Here is a 26,117-nt window from a genome sequence, read left to right as displayed (position 1 = left end):
CTAATCGTCACGCTCGTCAAAATGAAAAGACTTGTCCGTCGGGTGTGTGCGACGGGATTACGCGCGGAATGTGCAAATCTTACTTCCCTCTGTATTACGTTCAAGCCCTCTACGCCAAGGAGCGGTTTTCCTCCCATGATCCTCTGCGTGGGTTAACCCGACGTGGCTTACGTTCAACCCCTCTACGCCAAGGAGTGGCTTTCTTCCCATGATCCTCTGTGTGGGTTGACCCGACGTGGCCTACGTTCAACCCCTCTAAGCCAAGGAGTGGTTTTCCTCCCATGATCCTCTGTGTGGGTTCACCCGACATGGCCTACGTTCAAACCCTCTACGCCAAGGAGTGGCTTTCCTCCCATGATCCTCTGTGTGGGTTGACCTGACGTGTCCTGATAAGGCCTTCTACCTGGGAGCCACAGAGAATGAGGTTGCCCGGATGGTGGAGGGTATAAGAAAGTCAGCGAGCCACCACGTGTGGACACATCTTCTCTGCCCTTGCGTGCAGCTGCCCGCACGCTGAACGTTTCCGTATTTTCTGTCTTGTAGCGCACCACTCACCAATAACGAGGTATTAAACTTCTATTATTTGTTTTTACATCGCCTCGTCTTCCCTGCCGAACCCTCTCCAATGGTCAACCTGGTTCGAGTTCCAAGCAGACACTGTTGAAATTAACGTACAATACCCCGTCCCCTTAAGCTACATGAAAAACTCCCGATACGGCTTTCTGTTGCTCAATAAGTGCTACATAATAGACTTTTTCCGAGCGTGAAAGAAGCCCGGCCGCGAACACACGCAAAATTTCCGCGCAACTGGCCGCTCGAGGCACGCCGTATGTATTCGCGGCGCTTTCTCACGCTCAACACTTCCTTTCTCTTTTTTTTTCTTCTCCCCTTCTCTAATGCTGAGTAGCAAGTCAGTACTTTGATTCCGGCCAACCTCTCAGTTTTCTATCGGAACAAATGCCGATATCTCTCTTTTTAAGCAATAACTCAGGATGCGCAGTTCAGTGGAAAGAGAAGAGCGCAGTGATTACGTTTTATAGCTGCGCTATAGCTGAAAGAATATTTCCCGTTTCTTTTTCGCGACTCCCGCGCTTCAAAAACCGTATAGTGTGCGGCTTTTTAGGTCGGGCGCACGCCACTACTCATTTCAGGGTGCGACTTAAGAAGGGAGAGGAGATTTCTTGCATAGAAACTAAAACGACCGGACTCGTCGTTCTACGTGGAGGTTCGCTGCACGAATAGCCCCAACATACATGATAGCGATTTTGCAACCATACAGAAAACGGTGGAATTAACCATACAGAAACGGTTAATTCTCGGCAATGAGTCTCGTCTTGAGTAAGTTCGCAGCTAAGAACGTTAAGCTCTCAGTAGTGAGCGCCTCCCAGGACAATAACGGCTCACGACTTCGCTCGCGAAGCGGGACAAGCGGCAGAGACCATTCCATTCGATGAAAATAAGAATCGAGGAAAAGAAAAATAAGGAGGCGCTACTATACGGGCGGATGCAGAGACCGGTGTTTGTGGAGCCCCTGCAGCACGACCTCAGTTTTGTTAGTCGACGCCTCGAGGCACTCTTGGAAGAAAGAAATAATCATAAGCCGAGAAACACGACGGGCGTGGAGCGAGCGCACGCCCGCGTCTGAGGCACCGCAGCGACAGGCAGCAGCTGCCGGCGCGCCAACACGTCGCGCGACCAGCTGCCGCACCGACGGCCACGCATGCAGCGGCGGGAGACTCCCGAGAAGCGCGCCCAACAGCCCGGGGAGGGAAAGATGCGTTCGCGCGGAAAATAAAGGGCCCATTAAACATTGCAGAGGGGGTGCAGTGGAGAGAAGACCGCGCTCTTGAAGCGTGCACAACTGGAAAGCACCCGTCTCTTGAGGCACCGGGACCAAGGTGCTCGGCTTTCCCTCCAACATCAGTGCTCGCGCGTTTGCCCCGTGACGTCACCATGCCGTTTGCTGAGATGATTATTCTCTGGATCCGCTGCCGAGGTTAGGCCTTCCCACATTATCATCGCTGTTGTCCCAGAATACCACTTTCCCACTGGAGACGCTTGAAAAAGAAAAAGAGAGCCAAGAGGACAGTTGGAGACGGGGGACCAGCGTTTAGAGGTCTAATTTTGAGCACATGATGGCGCACGCTTAGCTCCTTTGTCACGTCAATTATTTATGCTGCTGCTCTTTTATTTGTGTGTGTGTGTGTGTGTGTGTGTGTGTGTGTGTGTGTGTGTGTGTGTGTGTGTGTGTGTGTGTGTGTGTGTGTGTGTGTGTGTGTGTGTGTGTGTGTGTGTGTGTGTGTGTGTGTGTGTGTGTGTGTGTGTGTGTGTGTGTGTGTGTGTGTGTGTGTGTGTGTGTGTGTGTGTGTGTGTGTGTGTGTGTGTGTGTGTGTGTGTGTGTGTGTGTGTGTGTGTGTGTGTGTGTGTGTGTGTGTGTGTGTGTGTGTGTGTGTGTGTGTGTGTGTGGGCACTCTCCGCATTGTTCTGTCGTGCCCTTCGCCCTTTTGCAGCCGAGAATGCTGTTGAAGCATTTTTTTTTCTCGCTGGTTTATCTCGCTTCTACCAGTTTTCAACGTGCACTTGTTGCTATGACAGGCAGTGTAGTACCATCATGTATACATGGTGAGCTTAACAATGCCTTCGTCTGCGAGGTTCTGCTAATTATGTTACTTTCGTTAATTATGGACTTAATTATTAACACTAATGCAAGTGGATACTGACACGTGTTCCCAACGTCGAGGCAACCCAGGATCTTCGTTGGGGCAAGTGGGGCGTCATCATATGAATTAAGCGGTATAGCGATTACTGGATTTCGTGCGCTGTTTCCCGGCTCTGGCTGGCACGAAATGCCGGCATTCGCGTAAAAGCCGGGCGAGCAAACAGGGCTGGCCAAGAAAGGCAGTCGCACTTCGGGGCGCAAGCAGCAAGATGGCGCGGGCATTAACACGGATACTGAAAACAACAGCGAACGCGCATTGTAGCCTCAACACGCAACAGCGATAACTCGTCCGGCCGTGAGTGTAGCGACTGCCGCTGACAGCCAATTCCGAGCGCTGGGAAAGCGCTGTATACCTTGCATCATAGCACTGCGGCGACGGTTAGCAACAGCTGCGGACATACGGCATGCAGTTTACGTATACACGTGCTCACGTGACAAGCTCGCAAGATCGAAAGCTATTGAAAAAGAGGAGGCGCTAAGTCACGCATCGCCGCTCCGTCGCCTGCAACGAGTGGATCGAGGCCCGTCAAGCTGTTAACGCGGCCTTCTTTTGTTTTCTGCATCTTTCGTAAGCATAAATGGAAGTAAGGTGAATCAAAATTGTGCGCACGTTTCCTCCTGTGCGGCGGCAATACAACAGCAGCCGCGAGGTCTGCTCGTGCGCAAAATAAAATCTCGCTTAAAAAAAAAAAAAAAAAAAAAATCGCCGCGCTAGACTTCCACTGACCTGCACTTGTGGAGCAGCTCGCATACAAGGATCCACACTGCTTAACTTATTCGGAAGAGCACCTACCGTGCCCTGTTTGTGACTGTCGTCTCTGGGTCCCCAGCTGTACTGCTTTAAAGTATGGGTTTTCACGTACCAACACGATCTGATTATGAGGCACGCCGTAGTGAGCGAACTGCCCCAGAAGCGGGCCCCCAATGCAGGGGCCACGGGCGTTTTTTCACTTCGCCCCCATCGAAATGCGGCCACCGCGGCCAGGATTCGATCCCGCGACCTCGTGCTTAGAGAACAACACCATAGCCGCTCAGCCACCGCGGCAGGGCAGCTGCACGTGTTGTTCGCGCGGCGCGGGGAGGAATTTTCAGAGGCAGTCAGGACATTCCAAGCGATGGAAGTCATGGCTCGCGTCCAGCAGTGCGATAAGAGATGCAACATTTCCCGTAATCCTAAAGGCATGCGAAAGGAAATTGAGAAAGAAAAATACCTGTCTTTCTCGAAAAAAGATCTTAAGATATCATAGCGTAGCGAAAGCAAGTACAGTGAGTACCGTATTAACGGTCGATTATGCTTTAGCAGATACTTTCAGCGCCAATTGACTGGATAAGTTCAAGCAGACAGGATGCGCTCCACTCAGGCTCCGCGTCCCCGAGAGTGCTCGATTGCGAATACGGAGCGAGAGTTCACGCAGGGAGATGCTTCTGTCGGCTACACCGTATAATGATTACGTCAGCTTTTCATTTGGTCGGAGCGTCTTTAGAAGTTATCACCTGCCGACCACAAAAGCTGTCGTGATCTCTCTCTCTCTCTCTCTCTCTCTCTCTCTCTCTATATATATATATATATATATATATATATATATATATATATATATATATATATATATATAATTCAGGGAGTGCAGCCTGGCGTACTAGCCCCACGATTTCAGTACTTGTATACTTGGAGCAGTTTGTGCGGATGCTGGGTGCATTCCCATATGGTCAATTATGTTGCCACCTGCATGTTGCTGACTCGACATGGTGAGATTCACGTAAAGCATCTTGGCAAATCCAGATACATTAAACGGTGGCGAAGGGCAAGCCATAAGTAGATTCCGTTCAGCCATGACCTGCTTGCGGTTGTACATTGTAAGAAGCTCAAGCGTCGTCTATTGAATGGAAGGTACACTGTCCGCTACATCAGCTTAAAAATCTTGCTCTACGGTTTCATCTGTTTACGTTGTACAGCTAGAAGACCCGATTAGACGGTAAACGAGCAATATACTAAAGGCTATATGTGTGGAAAACGCATGGCGTTATGTTGCTTACAAAGTGAACAATAATGGAATCGCTAAACAGACTGCAGGAATGAGAGAGATTAAGAGAAACAGAAGAGAAGGGCTACAGACGCATGTATCTTGTGAAATTCGTAGTGCCAGTATTTCGCTACAGCTGCAATGATATTCGTCACTGCAAATGATGCCGCTATGGAGCCTGTTTTCGAATTCCCCAATGGCGGTCTAAAAAGAAAGAATAAGTTCGAAAAAACAAGGAGATCCGGCGGCCCTGCGAAGACAGACCTGATGGTTGGATGCTATGAGTGGCCCCACTCGAACGAAAAATTCGCATGCTCATTTTTCTTTTTTTCTTTTTTTTCTTTTTTTTCTACGACTGCTTTAACTATAGAGGGTGTCCCAGCTAACTTTAGCCAGAGTTTGAAAATATACAAACGCCACGTAGCAAATAAAAGCGAAATTGCCCCGCGACTAGCCATTCGAGGCACTTTGCCTGTAATCGCGGGCTTCTTTCACGCTCGGAAAAAACACTTTTATGTAGCACATATTGAGAAACAGAAAGTTGTATCGGGAGCTTTTCATGTTTCTCTACAATTATCTCATTAACACTTGCAACCTAATTATAATAGTTGAGAAGTTGATTAATTAATTAAGACTAAGTATGTAATTATGCGGGATGCAAAAAAATTATCTGAATCATCTCCAAGCGACGGCAAATAACGTTACCTTAGTTCTGTTCAGCTGCGTGGCATTGCATATTTTTAGTGTTTGGCTAAAGTTACGTGGGACAACCTGTATACTAATCAGCTAGGTATTCCTAATCACATTCGAGATTAAGGAAATCGTTGGGAAAAGAAGGGGCATCGCCGCAGTCAAGCCTTCTCGATTTCAGCAGCTGACAGGAGCGAAGGTCACGTATGTAGGCCCCTGACAGCTAAACAAAGTACACTGTAAAAATGTTTACACCCTTAAGCCTGTTTTCTTGTCGCACTGGTAACACCCTTACCGTTAGGGCCTTACAAAAATTTATAGAGGACGACAACGGAGCTCTAACTGGACGTGCGATGACAAAAGAAGTAGTTGAAAATTATGTAATCATTCTGATAGGAGAGTTTCATATCGCTCCCTGTGAAATTCTCTTGTCGGATATTTTTGTGTGCCAAGGCTGTCAGAATGATTACATAGTTTTCAACTACGTCTTTTATTATCGCACGTCTAGTTAGAGCTCCGCTGCGGTCCTCCATAATTTGTCGTAAGGCCCTAAAGGTAAGGGTGTTACCAGTGCGACAAGAAAACAGGCTTAAGGGTGTAAACATTTTTACACTGTAAGGCAAAGTTCCGGTACTGCACACGCACACCGGTGGCACAGGAGCGCGATGGATGTGAACGCGGCACAGCTGTGCAGATCACTTTACCACTGACGTATATGTGCATCGCAAACCACATAACTTGCGGAGAGCGGCTCACTTAACGCACATGGAATACGATACATTAAACGAACCAGCTTTAACCTGAAGCATCGGGCGTATGCAACCAGCTGCTCACGGCTACAACCGAGATAGATTCATAGATTTCACTCCCGATTTTCTAGTAAATAGCTCCTTCATTTCTTATGTGTCCTACGCTTTTAAAATGTGCTTTCTTTTTTTAAGTGCGCGAGAAGTATTTCTCGACGCAGAAGTTTTCTTTTTTTTTCTTTTTTTTTTGACACTGAAAGTTCGATACTCTATGATGTCATCATATCGGGGATCTCAAGCTCCTACACAGCGGACCGAACCCTCTGGTACACACCAGCACATCCCTAGCTGGAGTAGAAAGATCTATACCTGTGCCGACAAGATGCCTGAGTCAGGCTAGTTGGTTCACAGCTGTGCCTGCAAAAAGGCAAAAAGAAATACAGGCACACAGAAACATAACAGCAGATTAAGGAAGAAGATAGCCTTACTAAACAAAGAAATAGAACAATATGCACAACAGCTCCAAAGACGACAATGGGAGGAACTATGCACGGAGATGGATCAGCAACTTAGCACGAGCAAGACGTGGAGGTTACTCAAATATATCCTCAACCCAGAGGAAACAAAAACGGCGCACAGGCAAAACATGTACAAGATCCTATAGGCGTATAAAGGAACATAGCAAGAATTTTTGAAAGCGGTCGAACTCAAATACATATCACAGGCATCGACGTGTATTCATACCGAATACGAGGGGGAACAGAACTCTGACCTCGATGAAGAGTTTAGCGAAGCAGAGATAACAACAGTCCTGCACAAACTCAACACCAAATCGGCCCCGGGCCCAGACGCCGTTACAAACAACACACTCAGAAACCTGGACGACGCGTACATTGGCAAACTAACAGAATATATCAACGAGTGCTGGAAACAAGGAAAGATACCGCAGTAGTGGAAGACGGCACAAGTCATCCTAATACCAAAGCCTGGCAAACCACTACAACTCAGGAATCTAAGACCTATATCTTTAACTTCCTGCGTGGGCAAACTAATGGAGCGTGCCTTCCTCGCGAGGCCCACCAACTACATAGAAGACAAACACAATGATAGAATTCCGAAGAAACCTGTCTACACAAGACGCCATGCTGCAACTGAAGCACCAAGTAATAGAAGAACCTGGGAGATCGACTCGAGCCATCCTCGGACTAGATCTCAAGAAGGCATTCGACAATGTGGCACACCAAACCATACTGCACCAAATCAGCAACCTTGGCTTGGGCGAGCGGACGTACAACTATATACGAAACTTCTTAACGCATAGAGAAGCAAAAATCACGGTAGGAGATCTGACGTCCGAGAAAGTGCCTATTGGCAGTGCAGGCACATCGCAGGGATCGGTTATATCGCCTATGCTCTTTAACCTGGCTCTGATTGGTCTTCCTAGCAAATTACAAAGAATCGAAGGACTTAACCACACAATCTATGCAGACGACATCACGCTATGGATAAACGATGGTAGTGATGGATCGCTTGAACAGAGACTACAAGAAGCTGTTGAAACAGTCGAGAAATACCTAGAAGGCACCGAACATGCTCGGCCGAAAAATCTGAGCTGTTGCTGTACAGACCAACGCTAAAGGGGAGACCTCCCAAGAACTACACCACGCAAAGCTACAAAGACAAACAACTCATGAACCAAGATGGACAATCCATACCCAAAGTCGAGAAGGTAAGGGTGTTGGGAATGATCATAGAAGCCAAGGGCACCAACGGAGAAACTATTCGCAAAATCGAAGCCAAAGTTTCTCAGACGATGCGATTGATCAAGAGAATCACCAACAGGCACGAGGGAATGAAAGAAGCAAGCGTCATGAGGCTCATCCAGGCGTTCGTCATAAGTCAGATGACGTATGTGGCGGCATACCGCAAATGGGGCGCCGCAGAAAAGAAGAGGCTAGATGGCCTGATTAGGAAGATGTATAAACAAGCAATTGGACTCATGCTAAGCACGAGCACGGCGAAACTCCTAGAGCTAGGACTGCACAACACGAGGAGCTAATAGAAGCGCAACGTATAGCGCAATACGAACGCCTCTCCAAGACGACGGTGGGCAGGCACATTCTAGATAAATTAGGGATCCGCTACCACACACAACATGGAGACAAACGGGACATACCTAAGGAAATAAGGGCGAAACTCACGGTACCCCCCTTACCCAAGAATATACATCCTGTGCATTGCGAGGGCAGGAGCAAAAGCAGGGCAAAGAACATGGCGAAGAACTACGGAAGGAACAAGGACGCGGTCTTTGTAGACGCTGCACGTTACAAACACGAACGCAGCTTTGTGGCAGCAGTACTTAACCACAACAGACAATGCTGCACAAGCTTGACTATAAACACGAAAGGCATCGAAACGGCGGAGGAAACGGCTATAGCGTTAGCCATAGCACAAACCAACGCATATTATACAATCAGCGATTCCCAGACGGCAGTACACAACTTCGTGAACGGCCGGATCTCATCTGAGGCGCTAAACCTACTTAGAAAAGGCAAACCAACAAGGGAAGACAGATGCGTCCAAATCCTATGGATACGAGCCCACACCACCGACTCAACGGAAGAGGGCAACCCTAACGCGGCGGCACACAACGTAGCTCGAGGACTGACTTTCCGAGCTGCGACGAACGTAGACCCCTCAACAGGGCCCTTCGAGATATGGGAATGGGAAGACAGAATGACCAGGTTGAACGACATCACCAACCATTACAAGATGCAAAGATGCACTTATCCACCACCCCATCCACAACTCGCTAGATCGCAAGGTGTCCAGTGGCGACAATTAAAAACCAAATCATACAAGAGCCCGATACTAATGCACGCTATTTATCCAGACATATACACAACAGATAGATGCAAAGTGTGTGGCACCAGAGCCACGCTAGAACACATGCTATGGGAATGCCAGGAACTAATACAGGACAATGCGAGCGCAGCCTCCATCGACAGATTCCGCGCGCGATGGCAAGCCGCACTGCTCAGCTCGAACCTGGAAGACCAACTCTTGGCAGTCCAGCGGACCAAGGAAGCCACCGAGAGGCAAGAACCCTTGGCAGTAACCTCGGCGGGTGCCCCAGCCCACGAACTCGCCGGACTCGAATCTTTCTGATTCGAAATAAAGTTTTTTTTTCTCTCTCTCTCTCTCTCTCTCTCTCTCTCTCTCTCTCTCACACACACACACACACACACACACACACACACACACACACACACACACACACACACACACACACACACACACACACACACACACACACACACACACACACACACACACACACACACACACACACACACACACACACACACACACACACACACACACACACACACACACACACACACACACACACACACACACACACACACACACACACACACACACACACACACACACACACACACACACACACACACACACACACACACACACACACACACACACACACACACACACACACACACACACACACACACACACACACACACACACACACACACACACACACACACACACACACACACACACACACACACACACACACACACACACACACACACACACACACACACACACACACACACACACACACACACACACACACACACACACACACACACACACACACACAGAGAGAGAGAGAGAGAGAGAGAGAGAGAGAGAGAGAGAGAGAGAAACACTATCCACAGACGCCGACTGCCGAATAGCTTTGCGCAAGCGCTCGTGTCTGTAGGATTGCGTTTGTGTTATTTATTGTGCTGCTTGGCTAACCAAAGCCACGCGCACGAGTCACAGACTAAAAAAAAAGAAAAAGAAGACACGGGGATTGCGTAATTTTTCGTCGAAAGCGAGGCCTGACCAATACACAATAGTAAACAAAAATATATGATATTGTGCATTTGCGTCCTGTGAGCTAAACTGCTCAGAATGTTGGTGCGGCGTTATGCCAGACTGCTAGCCTATATAGGGCAACAGTGTCTGGAACACGAACTGCGCTGGTAGTTTATTCACACCGTATAGCCCATCCGCCGCGTTTTTAATTTGCGCATATTCTGACGCCAACCATAGTGAAAATATGTGCGCGCTAGTGAGAGAAACTTTAATCATAGGTGGGGAGGTTTGCCGAACAAAAGGTTTAGCATGCTACTACATGTTTACTATATAAAAAGAGATCAAAGGACGACACGGAGAGAAAAAGAAGGAAACGCACACGCATCCACACACACACAAAAGCGCGGAAAGGGGCAGTAGTGGCGCCAGGGAGAAGTGGCGCTTTATAGCACCACCAATAACCAAAACGTTATTGATCTCTGTGGTGCTGCCAAAGGGTCAAAGATGGATAACGTTTAGTTTATTGACGGCGCCATAAAGGTCCACTTCCTACTTCTTTCATTTCATGGTGCTCACTGCTGCCCCTTTCCGCGCTTTTGTGCGCGCGCGCGTGTGTGTGCGTGTGTGTGCGTGCGTGCGTGTGTGTGTGTGTTATCTGGACCTTTTATCTCTTTTTATATAGCTTTTTTTTGCTGCTGCTGCACCAAGTTTCTACGAGAAATCAAAATGCTTAACTTAATCACTAACATAATTGCGTTAATTCTATATTAATTAATTGCTTTACGGCACATATTTCTGTCTACGAATTATAGGCGGTGAGTTCGCAAGGCGTATCCACTTGGAACGAATTCTCAGGATAACACACCATTTCTGAAATATTAATTTTCAAAGTGACCAACGAAATGCATTGGTGTTCCAGTCACTTCTTTGCAAAAAAAAAAGAAAAGAAAAAAAACGCTGTTTTATGCATTGCAGCACAAATGTAACTGAAACAACGATGCATTTCGTCAGCTCTGTGAATTCGGCCGGCCGAATCCACGAAGTTTTTCGTTCGTAAGTGTTACTTGTTATTGGCCCGGCACCTTCGTTAATAATATGTCCAGCATCAGGATTGCCTAGAATTGTCTCTTACCAACAATTCTATCATACGAAATTTTTACGAATTCAACCCCCGATCTTTTGAATCTCAAATTTCATTGATTTGGTGGAAAAGGGTTCCTTAGTGTTAGAAACAAAGGGCAAGCGAATTCCGCACCGTAACCTCAGCGCCGGCACGCCTGTGTGATGTCGCGGACTGCGAAGGGGTCTCGGAACGGGTTAGAATGAGTCCCCATTTCTGTTAGAATGCGATGCAGTCCTTTTTGAGTGGTAAGCCAGACCCGAGTGGACGCATTCAAAAGCCAGTGACGTCATAGCGAGCTGCTTGGTGCGGAAACATCAGGGTGGCGTCGCCCCCCATCTTTCGTTCTCCTGCCTTTTTCTGTCTTACCATTACAGTAACTGCTAATGCAGAGGCGCAAGTTACCCATAATAGTGAAATACTGTTCTTATTTAGTGTTCCTTCAACTGTATTACGAAATGTGTTCGGGTATCTGCTGCTTAGGTATGTTTGTTTTTGCGAATTTGCTGCATCCCTGATTTATAAACATCCAGCTATCACCGCATGTCTGCCATGAATCGCCCACAAGCGATCTGCGCTTGGGCGGGCACGAAACACGAAAGTTCAGGCGCTCGCATTTTTCGATGGCGTGGGCATGCAGACAGCAGCGGTCGTTTTGCGAAGCGATAAATGGCGGAAAGATGTCGATCTTTGGCAGTGAAAAGGAACTTTCAACCTTCGGAGCGTATGCGCATATGAGAGGGATGCAACGGCGACAAGGACGAAGTCAGCGAGCCTATCTTTATTAGCACTAACATGTCATTTCACTTGATTTATTCGTCTTCTCCGCTCGGCAAGGCTCAATACAGACGGCGTCCTCGACGAAGGTCGTCTGCAGCTTCTCGAGTTTCGGGGTACCGGAGTATACCATTGCAGCGCGCACGCAAATGTGAGAGCTTTTACGCTCAGTCTCGCATATAAGGTTAGGTTTGATGCAGTTAGGTTTATTACGATAGCTCTGGACTATTAGGAATCCACTATACTTGAAAAAGTCCAGTGCATTCTGTAATATTCACATAATTTGTAAAGGTGAATGCGACTGGAAAGTACTAACGTAACGTTCCTGACATGTCACACAAACCACCACTGATGTCTTCTTTCCTGTTTTATTTGCTGCAGGCTGAAATTAAGCTACCATCGACTCGCAGTAAATATTTTCCCCTCAAATTCGGGTCCCTTCCCCGGTTATTTTTGCAGAAGGAGATATGGAGATACATAAAATACTGTACTCCTTTCCCGAAAATTAAAATAGCTTCGTTCATGGCCGCGTGACTCTTCACTTTTCTGGAACTTTTTGTCGTATTAGTGCGTGCGTGCGTGTGTGTGTGTATGCGTGTGTGTGTCAAAGTGTCCAATATCCAATAGCAAGAAAAGGTATGAGGGCCGAATTCACAAATATCTTTGTTCGTTAGAGCTATTTGGTATTGGCCAGCCGCCATCACAATTCATCAGCGCCTGCTCTTAAGTATTGCTTCGAGCTACGAAATGTCTTGCGAACACGGGCACAAATCTTCTCTTACGTTAAAATGTTTCCTCAATGGCCAGTTAGTTCATGTGTACACCATTCATGATAGCGATCGCCATGATAACGGCACAATCTCCGCGGCGATGGCCAGTCACTGACGACATTTATATAAGAGAATTTTTGCGCATACGGGTTCTGGAGCCTGCTTTCTTTTAAAACTAACGCCGTAAAGCACTTGGATGACGGCATCTTTTGCTGCACTGTGAAAGCTACGAGTAACCCGTAGCTTTTGCTTCACAGCAAGAAACTGAGCTTAGTGTTGGCACGGTAACAGCAAACTCGAATCACACTGAGTGCTTATCACAGAGGGGAACGGGGGCAGAAGTCTTGTAAGGTTCTCGCCGACTCAACTATGACTGGTGGGACCATTTACTGAGATTTTTGGATTGTAAAACTTTATTTGTCCAACAGATGTAGGGAAGGCTTTAAGCCTTCCCACCTAGACGACGGCCAGGAGTCCTTGGATCCTAGTGGCTGTTTCGGCCAGTCGGACGGTCTTCAGTTGAATCTCCGGATCGGAGCTGAGGAATAAGGTCTCCCATTGTTCCAAAGACTTTATTCTTCCCTCAGAGGGAGCCTGTGGGCATTCCCACAGAATGTGATTAAGATTAGCCCTGGCTTTACATAGCTTACACTGGCTGGAGTACAGACCCGGGTAGTAGAGGCTGCACGACACCGGGCTTGGAAACGAGTTGGTTTGCAGGCGACGCCAAGTGGAGGCCTGGCTCTTGTTTAAGGATATATCAGCCGGAGGATATTTAACCCGCCCTAGTCTGTAGTGTTGTGTGACCTCTCTGTAACACACTAAGCGGTCCCGCCCCGTGACGCCTTCGGCTAGCCCACCAGCTCGGAATGTAAGTCCTCGAGCTAATTCGTGGGCCGCCTCGTTCCCAGCGAGGGAGGCGTGCGCAGGTGCCCAGATTATTTCAATTTTCCTGCTATCTCTGCAGGTCTGCAGGATTCTGTTCGCCTCGGGAGAAATTCTGCCTCTGGCAAAGTTCATCACCGCAACCTTAGAGTCGCTGACTATAATTTTGGCTGAAGTACTTGCAATTGCAAGTGCTATGGCAGATTCTTCTCCAATCTGAGAGCAATCCGTTGGAACTGTGCCACTGGCTATCAATCTAGTTTCAGCGCTCGCTACAGCTATATAGGGCCACGCGGCCGTTGCCATAGTCTGCAGCATCAACGTAGAGCAGGTCCTTCGAGTTTTTGAAACGCTTCTCAAGAGCCTCGGCCCGTTTCTCTCTGCGTTCCTTGTGATGGATTGGGTGCATGTTTTGAGGTAGTGGTGGGATTATTAGTCGGTTCCGCACGCTTCGCGGCAGGTCGACTTTAATGCCTTCCTGCCCCTCATAGTTTATGCCTAGCCTAGCTAGGATTTTCCTGCCCGTAGGGCTTCCCGCAAGTCTCTCATACTGCGAGATCCTCGCTGCTTCAATAATCTCCTCAAGAGTGTTGTGGAGCCCTAGAGCTAAAAGCTTTTCATTTGCAGTGCGGATGAGAAGTCCCAGCGCCTGTTTTATACTTTTACGTATGATGCCCTCAATCTTCTTCTTCTCGAATGACCTAAAACTAAGGAAGGGAGCAACATAAGCTATTCTACATATAACAAAGGCCTGGACTAGCCTAACTAGATTCGCTTCTCCCATCCCTGAACGCCTGTTGGCAATCCTGCGGATTGCCACAGCATGTACGCTGATGACATCACGTTGTGGATAGCTAGGGGCAGCGATGCCCAAATAGAGGAGACCCTCCAAAGAGCTATCCAGGCAGTTGAAGGTTACCTCGTAACTAGGGGACTTAAATGTTCACCGCAAAAATCGGAACTGCTTCTATACCAGCCGAAAGGCAGGGCCAGTAAGGAGGAACCGCAAATCTCCCTCACAGCTGGGGGGATCCCCATTCCAAAAGTGGACAAAATCAGAGTTCTGGGACTTTTGATTCAGGCCAACAGCTTTAATGGCGAAACAATAAGGAAACTAGACGGCTGCGCACTGCAGACCATGAGGCTGATTCGCAGGATTGCCATTTACTGAGAGAAAAAACGGACACAAAAAATCACCTTTCGGCCATGTGAGAATATGTCAGGGAGCGGAAAAGGAGCAGCCTGTGCCGAGTCTGGGAGTGGCCAGCACAGACGGCGGGCGACGACGTATCAAAGGAGCTGTCAGCTTGGTGCAGCAAAATATAGTGGGTTTCGAAGAAGTATATACGTAGGGGACACTGACACAGAGTCAATCGTATAACGTTCCGAAAGCTACCACGAATGCCTGTGACCACAAATATGTCAAACCGCAGTGGCTCAGCGGCTATCCATGGCCTTCGACTGCTCAGCGTGAGGTCGCGAGTTCCGATCCTCGGCCGCGGCGCACCTCGATTGTGGCGCATGTTGAGAAACAGCAGGTTGTTGGAAGTAAAGCTACGCCGTCTCCCATGTCCCCTCCCTGTAGTTGCTTTGGGACGGTAAAAGCAGTCAATAGAATAAATGAAAATTCCGGGCAAAATCCACAACGGTAGTTCGTGTTAGTTCGTTCGGGTTACTGATCGGCCACCTTCGCTTTATGTTCGGTATCACGATTGGTGGACGCCTGTCCTTACGAGCCATTGCTGCACACGAACTCCTTTGTGGATATATGTGTGCACATATAGACAGGATAGAGAAAGAAAGGACACGGGCTTAGAGACAACAAGCAGTGCTCGCTGATTCTGAGAGAACGCAACACGTGTCTCTCTGATTTATGGCACGTATATCGATATCTGCGTAGTCGTCCTATGCCAGCGCAGTGCCCAATGCTGTCACCTCCCGTCGACCCCGGTTCTTGACTGCGTGTACCGGTGCCTCCGTGTATATATATATATATATATATATATATATATATATAATGAAGAAAAAGAGTACGACGTACGTTGAATAAGCACAGTATATTTGACTGACGTTTCGGCTGGCGGACCAATCTTTGTCATATATATATATATATATACCAGCCGAAAGGTCAGTCAAATATACTGTGCTTATTAAACGTACGTCGTACTCTTTTTCTTCATTTCACTAGCGGGGCCAGCGTGATTTCCTCAGCCATATATATATATATATATATATATATATATATATATATATATATATATATATATATATATATATATATATATATATATATATATATATATATATAATTTGTGGACCTCCAAATGGTCGCGGTCAGGCACCTACCTCTCGGGTGAGCTCTGACAACGCATTAGAAAACTGGTGCTAAACTCTCAGACACGGCCTAGATACGGGCAAGGTCACTTCTCTTTTTAACGAATTTAAATCTAGTTCCAGGAGTTTTGCAAAAATGTTCATTATGTTGACTATCGTTGAATAACTAGTTGGTTCACATTCGTAACAAGGAGTACCTAAGTAAGCAAGACGCGCATATCACTCTCAGCTTCTTATCTTGTTTTGGCGGCATAACTTTATTGGCCAGGTCGAGTATGCGCACGTGGAGCACTTGTGAAGGCGAGTGTAGTTCCACCAAGAACCCGATCAGACCAGTGATGCGACGAAAACAAGTCCGATATGACTACTGTAGAGTCCATAGGCTCTCTGGTATGCACCGAGAACAGAAGGATGGCCATCGAAACTGGGTAAAAAGCAGATATTCCCAGCCGGATGCCAGATCAGTAGAACGGCGAGAGAAACTGCCCCGACACTAAAACAATTCCTTGTAAGAGGTAACACCAATTCAGTGTAGGTATCGCCATCACGGATGAAAGTCTAATCTAAGTCTAATGAAAGTCTAAGGTAATCTTTCTCCTTTTCAGCTGAACCAGCTGGACAACGTGGGGAAAATGCCAATACTTTACAGATCCAGGTCTGCTTGTAACAACTGAACCTGCTTACTGTAAACACTTGCACCCGCCCACTAACCTACCCGCACGAGCCCGCATACGCACAGCACACGCATACACACAAACGCTCGCGCGTGCGCAGGGTGACTGTTGCTGATCCTATATATATATATATATATATATATATATATATATATATATATATATATATATATATATATATATATATATATATATATATAGCCTTTATGCTCTCATTCTGTTCACTATACAATGTAGTGACACGTTCACCCATCAGCTGGCTGCTGCAAGCGCTCCACGTGTGTTCTGCAAGACGGTCAGACGCACGCGCATGCAGCAACCCCGCTGGACGACAAAATCTTCCGGACACTTTTAGGTGAGACTATTGGAATAAGAAACAGAGCTCTGGCGGCATCTGCGCGACTTCGAACGCGTTCGGAAACCGCGACACTGCTCTGGTGAGCAGGCCCACCATACTGCTCCGGCCGTCTCGCCGCGCCAAGACACTGACGGCGTAGACCGGAAGACAGTGTGATGCACACTGGGAGGTGATCGCTTAAGGAATGGGCGCCGGAATGGATCCGCTAACGACCGACCTAGTCACGTTCGTGAGATGAACCTTGCGGAGCTCATCAGCGTGCCAGCCAAGTAACACCCGGGGACAGCAACTATGCATTCACAACCTGAGTCAGTTTATAAGCTGAGTGGACGCAGGAATGTAACTGCAGACTGCCATTGTGTCGTAATTCGACTTTAGATCTGCACAAGAAGGAAGTCGTACGCAGCTTTGTTTCCGTATCCTCGGCGTTCTCAAAATGGGGCTGCGGAAATCATGTTCCTCAATTACGTGCGGTTGCTGCTGCGGAGCTGTTGACCCTGATTGAGGGGACGTGAGCGGCGCGCACCGCAGCTCCGCAGAAATATATGAGAAAAGTAGCCGAGCGAAAAGTTCGTGACAGAGAAAATAAGGACGCGCAGGAGGATGATAAAACACGGCAAATGGTTCCAACTGTACTTATAAACTCGTGCTCTCGTTTTTAACACGCAGTCGTAAACGTGTCTCCTACTTGTGGTGAACGTGCACATTAGAAAAACAAATGAAAAAATAAATAAATAAAGGATAAAGCCAAGTTCAAACAGTTAATTCATTCGAAGGCAATTTTCTCAGCAGGCACTGACATTAAACATCTGCGTACGCACATCGTAGATTATTAATATAGCAACTTTCTAATAATGCCACTTATTAAACAATCCGCGACAGAAAAATAGAAACGATCTCGTTGGAGGGCGTGAAAGCTGAACAGATTCGAGGAAATGTGCGCAACTTCCATCAACTATACATTATAAGCAGCGAACAGCTGGCACTCCTTTCACTTCGTTGCTGATTTACGACCGCCTTGCGCAGTGCGGCCAGGCGCGTGGGGCTTGAGGCACAGGCGGAAATCGCGCCGAGTGTAGTTAAGGCTACTCGGAGCTGTAAAAACGCTAGTGGTCACAGCAGACGCGTAATTTGCAGCGTCATAATAGCTGCTGATGAATAGTTCTACAGTCCTTGCTGAGCTCTTATAAATACCAGCCATTCTAGAAAAGTACGTCGGTTCTTGACACAAGTGCTTTGCACTGGAGAAAAGTTGCGAACACATTAACAACAGAATGACGTTTGCGCCACCTCTACGATGGAACACCTCCCAATTTATTCACCCAAAACGCGACAAGCAAACGCGCATACATAATGTATAACATGGAACTCAGTCTTCGCGGACAATCGCAATTCAGAAACGCTTTATTTCTGTGATCGCTGGACAGCTCGTTTCTGGTTTAACAATACGCGCACCGGCTCGCCGTTTCGTCAGAGGAGCGAAGAAGGCGACGCGAACTGAGCAAACCAAGCAAACGCATGCGCCGAGAAGGAGCAAACAGTCCACAAGAGGCGCTAAAAAGAAGGCAAGGATGACGACTCGACGAAAATCGCCGTTGCCCATCGGTGCACTTCACACGTTTCAGTCACACCACCGGAGCACGTCAACATTTTGGGGCTCGGAGAACCGGAAACATACTATGGCCTTCACGCGACATTTTCACGTCCATGATTAGGGAGCGCACAAACAACGCAACGGTCCTTGCTTGAACACGTTTAAACTCCCTTACTCCTGGCCATCAAGGGGAAAATAAATTTCATGCGTAGATGGCTACGTGCATCAGTTCTGGATGAATAGGCTGGCACATGGAACAGTCGCAAAACCGACATCAAAGAGCGCACAAAGTCCTCCCAGCCCACTGAATACACATCGCGGTGCAGAAAGCCGCCACGACATAACGAATTCGTATTTGCGCAAATCGCATTGACAAGCGAACACTCAAGGTTAGCGCAATCTGCACGACTGTGAAAACAGCGATGGCTCGGGGCAGACTGGAAAACAACACACCGCTTGAGGAAGCGCTGCAGCGCGGCTGCCGGAAAACACTCCGCGACCCGACCATCCGTGCAAGGTTTTGCGAAGCCAGCAGCAAAATGGGCGGCAGATTTGCGGCTACCACAGTGGCGATGGGATACGCTGACGCTTCTGCGCGTAACTAACGATAACACCGTCACAATGACTGCTGTTCACCCACGACACTTTATGTACGCCAGTCTGATCGCATCACTTGCTCACTAGCGACATTACGACAGACTGGTGACTCGATACTAACTCATGTCAGCTATACCAGGTGTCGCCGACATCGCCAACGTAGGCGTTTAAGTACGTACGATAAAACAGGGCCAGACAGAAACGTCACAGAAGCGTAATTACAATGTATTTCTTCCATTGTGAATATGCAGTGCGCATTAAGCATTGCAGCTAACTGCACAAGCTACGAATGGGGCACAACATTAAAGCAAGGACGCGCCAAGCAACATATATATATATATAAAGAAGGCTCGTAAGCGCGGCTTCACTTCAGAAAATAACGAAAACTGTTGTTCCGTAATAAACGATAAGTGCGTAGAAATTTCGTGCCGCAAGCGTATACACAGGGTTTAACCACGTGACGTTTCCAACGCACATACGTCGAGCTTGACATGCGTGCACACGTACGTGTTTAGACTCCAGTGGTTTAATAAGCGCCGGCAGGTAACGAAAACAAACTAGCTTTGATTTCAAATCAGCCTCTTAAAAAGCAATGTTCTGCCATAAACCTGTAGAAGCGACAACATTGAACGCACACGAACTCAAGTAGTGGTTAGGATGCACATGACATCTACAGCTGCCCACACGACAAACAAAAAGTCGAAAAGCGAGATTCACTTGTTAAAAAATTACAATAATGAACTCGGACCACGAACGAGTTGCCAGATTCAACGCCTGATCAACGCTGCATGTATCAATCAACGTTGACTGAAGAAGAATCTGGACAACCACTTGTTGCTGCACTCTGTTCAGTTAGGGTCTGTCACCATGGTTACATCAAGCTTGTTTGTAGAAGTACTATATGAGAATTGCGAGTGGGCTGTTTCTAGCCACAGCACAGCTGTTCGAAGCCCAGTCTCCCACGATACACATCGCCACGAAGCCTGAAGCATTGCGAACTTCAACTTGCATCTGCCAGTGAGCGGATGCAGTGGAGCGGCCGTTGTTTTCAAACCGCCGAAGTCAGATAACACCTCTGATGCGCTCACACTCACCCGAACTTTTCTGAAGAGACCATCCTTGCGGTTATCCTTACTGCTTCTAAGATCGTCCTCCGACGAAGAGTAGCCAACATCGGCGCCACTCATCTTGCGCTCACTGAGGAAATACAGAGTCGCTCACATTGCGGAACGCACACACCAAAATGTCGTCCACAGAATGCAGAACAGACTCGCGTCCACTCGCGACAAGCAAGGTAAACGTCCACCGAAAACACGGCTTGCCGCCGCTTCTCCTGCAGGTACCAAACACGGGAGAGGGAAACATTGACTGACTGAGAGAATGAAGAATTGCATTAGTAGCGCCATCTAGTTTGCAAACAGAAAACCCGTTGGAAGAAAATGCGATCTCTAAGATTCGAAACGTTCAGCGGGTCAGCGCTGGCGATATCGGAGGCCATAAAGATATGCAGCCTGGACCTCGCTTTTTACGCCACCTTTCCATTCCATACGTAGCACCCGGGGAAGAATTTCTGTCTGGAGGGGGGGCAGTGCAGGAGTTAGAAATATTGACAAGAATTAATGATGGTTTCTAAGATATATTATCATAACTAAATAAAGCCAACAGACAATGGAGCCAAGGAAAGCATCGGGGAAATTAACTGTGGATGAAATTGAAACGTTGAAAATAATGAAGGGGGGGGGGGAATGAAAGTGGACGAAAAGATACCTTGTTGCCGGTGGGAGCCGAACACCCACAACCTCCGCATTACGCGTGCGTTGCACTACCAATTGTGCTACGGCGACGGCTATCAATTCGTCCACAACTTTAGTATTTATGTTTACTATATATATATATATATATATATATATATATATATATATATACGAGAAGAAAGGGGGTTAACCGAGGGTCCCGATTTTTATTAGTCATATCATGAGAAGCCAACAAACACTGACACCAAGGACAACATAGGGGAAATTACTTGTGCTTAATAAGTGGAATGAAGAAACGATAAATTAGTGGAGGTGAAAGTGGATGAAATCCACTTTCATCCACTTTCACCTCCACTCACCTCCAATTCACCTCCAATTCACCTCCAAATCATCCACTTTCACCTCCACTAATTTATCGTTTCTTCATTCCACTTATTAAGCACAAGTAATTTCCCCTATGTTGTCCTTGGTGTCAGTGTTTGTTGGCTTCTCATGATATGACTATATATATATATATATATATATATATATATATATATATATATATATATATATATATATATATATATATATATATATATATATATATATGTGTGTGTGTGTGTGTGTGTGTGTGTGTGTGTGTGTGTGTGTGTGTGTGTGTGTGAGAGAGAGAGAGAGAGACCATGGAGAGGAAGAGGCGCTATTTTCTGCAGCCTTGGGGAAGGGAAGAAGGACATAAATGGAAGGCACGGAGGAAGGAAACTAAGGAGAGGCCCTGACGTCACTCTTTGTGAAGCAAAAGTGAAGCCGGAATTTGGCGTTGCTCATGGCGATGCTCCGCCTTTTGGGCCACCCTCCTCTCTTGTTTACATCTTTCGCGAAACCACGCCGCGCTGCGCGTGGTGTCGCGCGCGGAGCGCGCGCAACATCTGGCAGAGTGCAGGTAACACAGCGCAACAAGACACGGTGACTAACGCAAACCCACCCACTCAGCGCCTTTGCCACGGCCCGAAACCTACCAGAGCAACACGTGTGAGCGCTCAAAACCATAACAACGCCGCCATTGTGGCCCAAAAGGCGTGGCCATACAACAAAAAAAATAAGAAAGCAGCAAAAAAAATGAGACCCTACTACGTCATTTCCGCCACACTTTTCTCCTAGCGCGCGGAGGGGGTAGGGCCTCTCCTTAGTTTCCTTCCTCCGTGATGGAAGGCAAAACAGAAAACGCAATTGCTGTCGCAAGACCCATGGCTGACAACGAAAGCGAGCGAGCGCACGTGAATTCGAGATACAATCCTCCAACGCCCTTTAAGACCCCAAGGGGAAAAGAAAAGTGTCACGTAAGTGGCTGGTAGTAGGCGCGGCGGTAATCGCTGGGCCGATTATCTTTTGTCGGTATTCGAGAGACGCTATTTGATCCTTCGGCCCCGCGTTCTCCACCATGCAGATAAATGAAATAACAAACATTATTAAAACTGAAAACAAATATTAAAAAACAGAAAAGAAAAAAAATTATGTGCGATGCACCTGGGTCGCACTTACTTTCCCCTAGGTCAAACCTACTTGAAAGCAAGAAAGTCTGATGCCAAAAAAATTAAATTCTGGGGTTTTACGTGCCAAAACCAAGACCTGATTCAGGAGAACTTCAGTTTGGCCTTGTTGCTGTTTACTGCATATCATTTTGACCACAAATAAAGACGGGGACAGCGGAAGAGAACACGAAGACGGCACGGGCGGAAACTTTCAACTGGTTTATTCACAGCAACCCGTGGGCAAATATAGACAAATAGAACATGCGCAGAACGCAGCAAACAAGAACACTAAAAAGCCTAGTGGGGCAACCATTTATAAAAAAAAAACATATATCTCCGATTGAAACAACCTAATGGAAGTGTCACTAACACAGTCTTGGCCTTTTCTTTTTTTATGTGATATGCCTCCATCAGTTCGCGTGCAGTCTGGTCCTGGCTTCTCCCCAGAATCTTTATCTCCTTAAAAAGTAGTGCACAAGTTACCGCCCGTGTCGTTTTTGTGTTCTCTTCCGCTGCCCCCGTCTTTATTTGCAGTCAAAATTATATGCATGACCTGATTGTGGGGCACGCTGTAGGAGGGACTGCGGATTAATTGTGACCAGCCGGGGGTTCTTTAACGACCACCTAAATCTAGGTGCACGAACGTTTTTGCATTTCGCCCCCATTTCGGTTCAAATGAACAGGTCATGAAAACACTTTCACGCCAAGAAAGACGAAAAAGCTTTATTCAGTGTATTATTATCATTATTACATCAGAAGGCAAGCGAACGCATAAGTGCTGCAAAGTTCATCATCATCACGTAAAAGCAGGGTCTTTCTGGTATATGTGCAGGAAGACGTCGTGTTGTTTGATACTCAATATGTACGGAACCGAATTCTCAGTGGTAATGAAAACACGATGGTTCCAAGAATGCTAGGCAGGAATGGTTAGGCAAGAATGCCTAATTTGGCCGTTCGAAAGGGCGTTTAAAAAACATATATATCACAGTGGCTTTTTCCATCCGTAATTTGTATAGAAGTATTGACACAAAATGATCGTCTCGTTTTACCTGTATTTTAGCTCTACAGACATTACAATATGAAGATTGCTTAAATTGCGCGCCAAGTGCAGCGCTGCTTCGGACATGAAGTAGGAGGTGGATTCACAGTAGGCAAATAAAGCTTCACTCTAAAAAGAATGATGCACCGATGCTATTAAGGGTGCATGCTATGAGAGGGTGTATTTGGCAGACAATGGCGACCAGCGGTCAAGCGACGCGCAGTTAGCAGCTAGGAGCCCCAGCGTCTCACACTTGCGTCAAGAACTGTGGTGATGCGGCTGGCTCAGTTGCTGCAGTGCAAGCACCGATGATGCGGCGGGACTGATGTCTGTGCGCTCCTATCCTTCACTACAGTGCTGTAAAGTAACGCAGACAGCTATTTTTCCACATTACGGCTCTATACAAATACAGCCGTCAAGAACGTGAACGATTAAACCACTGGCCTCATCAGTTCATCAGCAGAACGCGCAGGCATAGAACCGCTGCCGCATGTACATGGTGGTCGCAGCAACCTGCCGCCTGAAGTAGTAGCGTAGCCAGAAATTTTGTTCGGGGGGGGGGGTTCACGTTGCAGCTCGGCCTCCTCGTTCGAGGGCTCAAATACATGAATAATAACTGCATTGCCATTGCTAAGGATGCTGCAAACGAATTCTTGAACGCTACACACTGTGAAGACAAGTAAAATATGTATTTTTTCATGAAAGAATATACTCGCATGGTCCCAAAAATTGTACCCGAAATCACCGATATCAATGCTTCCATGTTTTTTTATCTATTTAATAAGTAAAGAAAATATCACACGAACTTTAGAACTATATCAGTTCGATACCAGCAAAGCAGTGCATGTCACTGATATGAAAAATGTAAAGGCCATGAAATGAACAAGTTGAGGACAAACATTTTAATGAAACTTTGTCATTCAAGAACCTTGTTAACATTTTTGTACAGGTGCGACGGCCAGGGAAAATCTTAATGACGCTTTCCTTCGTTCCAATGTATTGCCCAGGAGCAGCTGTCACCGGTCGTGTATTGTGAGTAATTGCACCGAAATTATAGTCGCAAAAGAGAGCACGTATAAAAAGCAGGAGTTCTACAAAATGTACGAGGGCGAGTCAAATGAAAGTGAGCCGATGCGAATATATGAGAAACGGCGTACTCTATTTAAAAGTAGTCTCCATGACCATTTAGACATTTGTCCCACTGACTAACGAGTAGCCTGATTCCCGCTTCATAAAACTCCTTGGGTTGCTGCTTCAAAATGTCTGTAAGTGACTCTTTCACGTCATCATCCGACACGAATCTGGTTCCCTTGAGCTGTTCTTTCATCTTTTTTTTTTTTCAATTGCCCCAAAATGGGGTGGAAATCGCAAGGCAACAGACCTGGGCTGTATGGCTGATGTTGCAGCGTTTCCCACTTGAACTTTGCCGGTTTTAAACCACATCAGCGACGTGGGGACCAGGATTGTCGTGGAGCAAGATTACCCCATTCGTCGAATTTCCACGTCGTTTGTTCTTGATTGGGACACGCAGACAATCCGGCGTTTCACAATATTGGAAACGATTGATAGTCTCTCCAGGTTTAGCAAATTCGATGAGTAATTGCCCCTGGCGATTTAAAAAAAAAGTCAACAATACGTTTCCGGCGGAAATCAGGGCCTTTCTTTGCTTTGTGGTGGTGAATTCGAATATTTCTACTGTAAGCTTTGCCGTCGTGTTTCAGGCTCGTAGTAGTGGCACCATGATTGATCCCCGGTCGCAATTGCAGACAAGAAATCGTCACCCTCATTCTGATACCGGATCAGATGAGTCAAAGCAGCGCCGAACCTCTCAGTCTTCTGGCGGTGGTTCAAAATCTTGGGCATCCATTGCCCACACAAGAGCTGATAACCGAGATGTTCATGAATTATGCTGTGAACCGAACCGTGGCTGATGTTCACACGCTGTGCCAGTTCATCGATGCTTTTTATCCTGCGTTTTTGTCTAATCAGCTCATCAACATTTGTAATTGTGTTGGGGGTGATTGCATGGCGGCTTTGGCCCCGTCTTAGAATATATTTGTCTCTTCCCCGTCCTTCTTTGAACAGTTTGCTACAATGCTCCACAATGGCCAATGAAATTCAATGTTAAATGTATACACGGCAGCCATACGACGACCAATTTCTTTTCGGGAAACACCTTCAGCTGTCAAAAACCTCACGACACCACGCTGTTCAACTTTTGGAGTGCCCATTATGTCAGGAAACCATGTTCAACCCAGTGTTTGAGAGCATTAAAGAACCTTTATCTCACAACTGCGTGTCACTGTTGGAAATGAGAGATGCCTGTGCGCTACGCGCATGCCTCGCAGATAATGAACCGAACCATTATTGCGCGGGATGGGTTGGCTCAGTTTCATTTGACTCGGCCTCGTACATAAGAAATGCGAAGATACAATGAAATCTACAAATACGAAGTTACAGCTTGATAAATGGCAAAAAGTGCCACTGGAAACAAAGTTCACTGGACGTATACTGTTACGGTTGGCGTGTAGCCCCCCGGGAAAACAAGGATGCTCGACCACCATGCTTCATCGAAACGAAGGGTGGATTCCCAATTTGTTGTGGTTGTCTCGAGTGGTTACCGGTCTGCCAGGT

At 47.0% G+C, this 26,117-nt stretch overlaps 1 protein-coding gene across 1 annotated transcript in view; it reads right to left on the bottom strand.

Moving 5' to 3' along the window:
- Rhp (GTP-Rho-binding protein rhophilin) overlaps positions 1–20,507 on the bottom strand; it is a 197,150-nt gene extending 176,643 nt beyond the window's left edge. Inside the window, exon 1 of the mRNA XM_050192344.2 lies at positions 20,271–20,507. Within this exon, the coding sequence (XP_050048301.1) occupies positions 20,271–20,363 (93 nt within the window). The 5' untranslated portion in view covers positions 20,364–20,507. The remainder of the gene's footprint in view (positions 1–20,270) is intronic.
- Between the last annotated feature and the right edge of the window lie 5,610 nt (positions 20,508–26,117).

Source organism: Dermacentor andersoni, chromosome 1 (genome assembly GCF_023375885.2).
Source record: "Dermacentor andersoni chromosome 1, qqDerAnde1_hic_scaffold, whole genome shotgun sequence".
Lineage (NCBI taxonomy): Eukaryota > Metazoa > Arthropoda > Arachnida > Ixodida > Ixodidae > Dermacentor > Dermacentor andersoni.
This window is presented reverse-complemented; position numbering and strand designations above follow the sequence as displayed.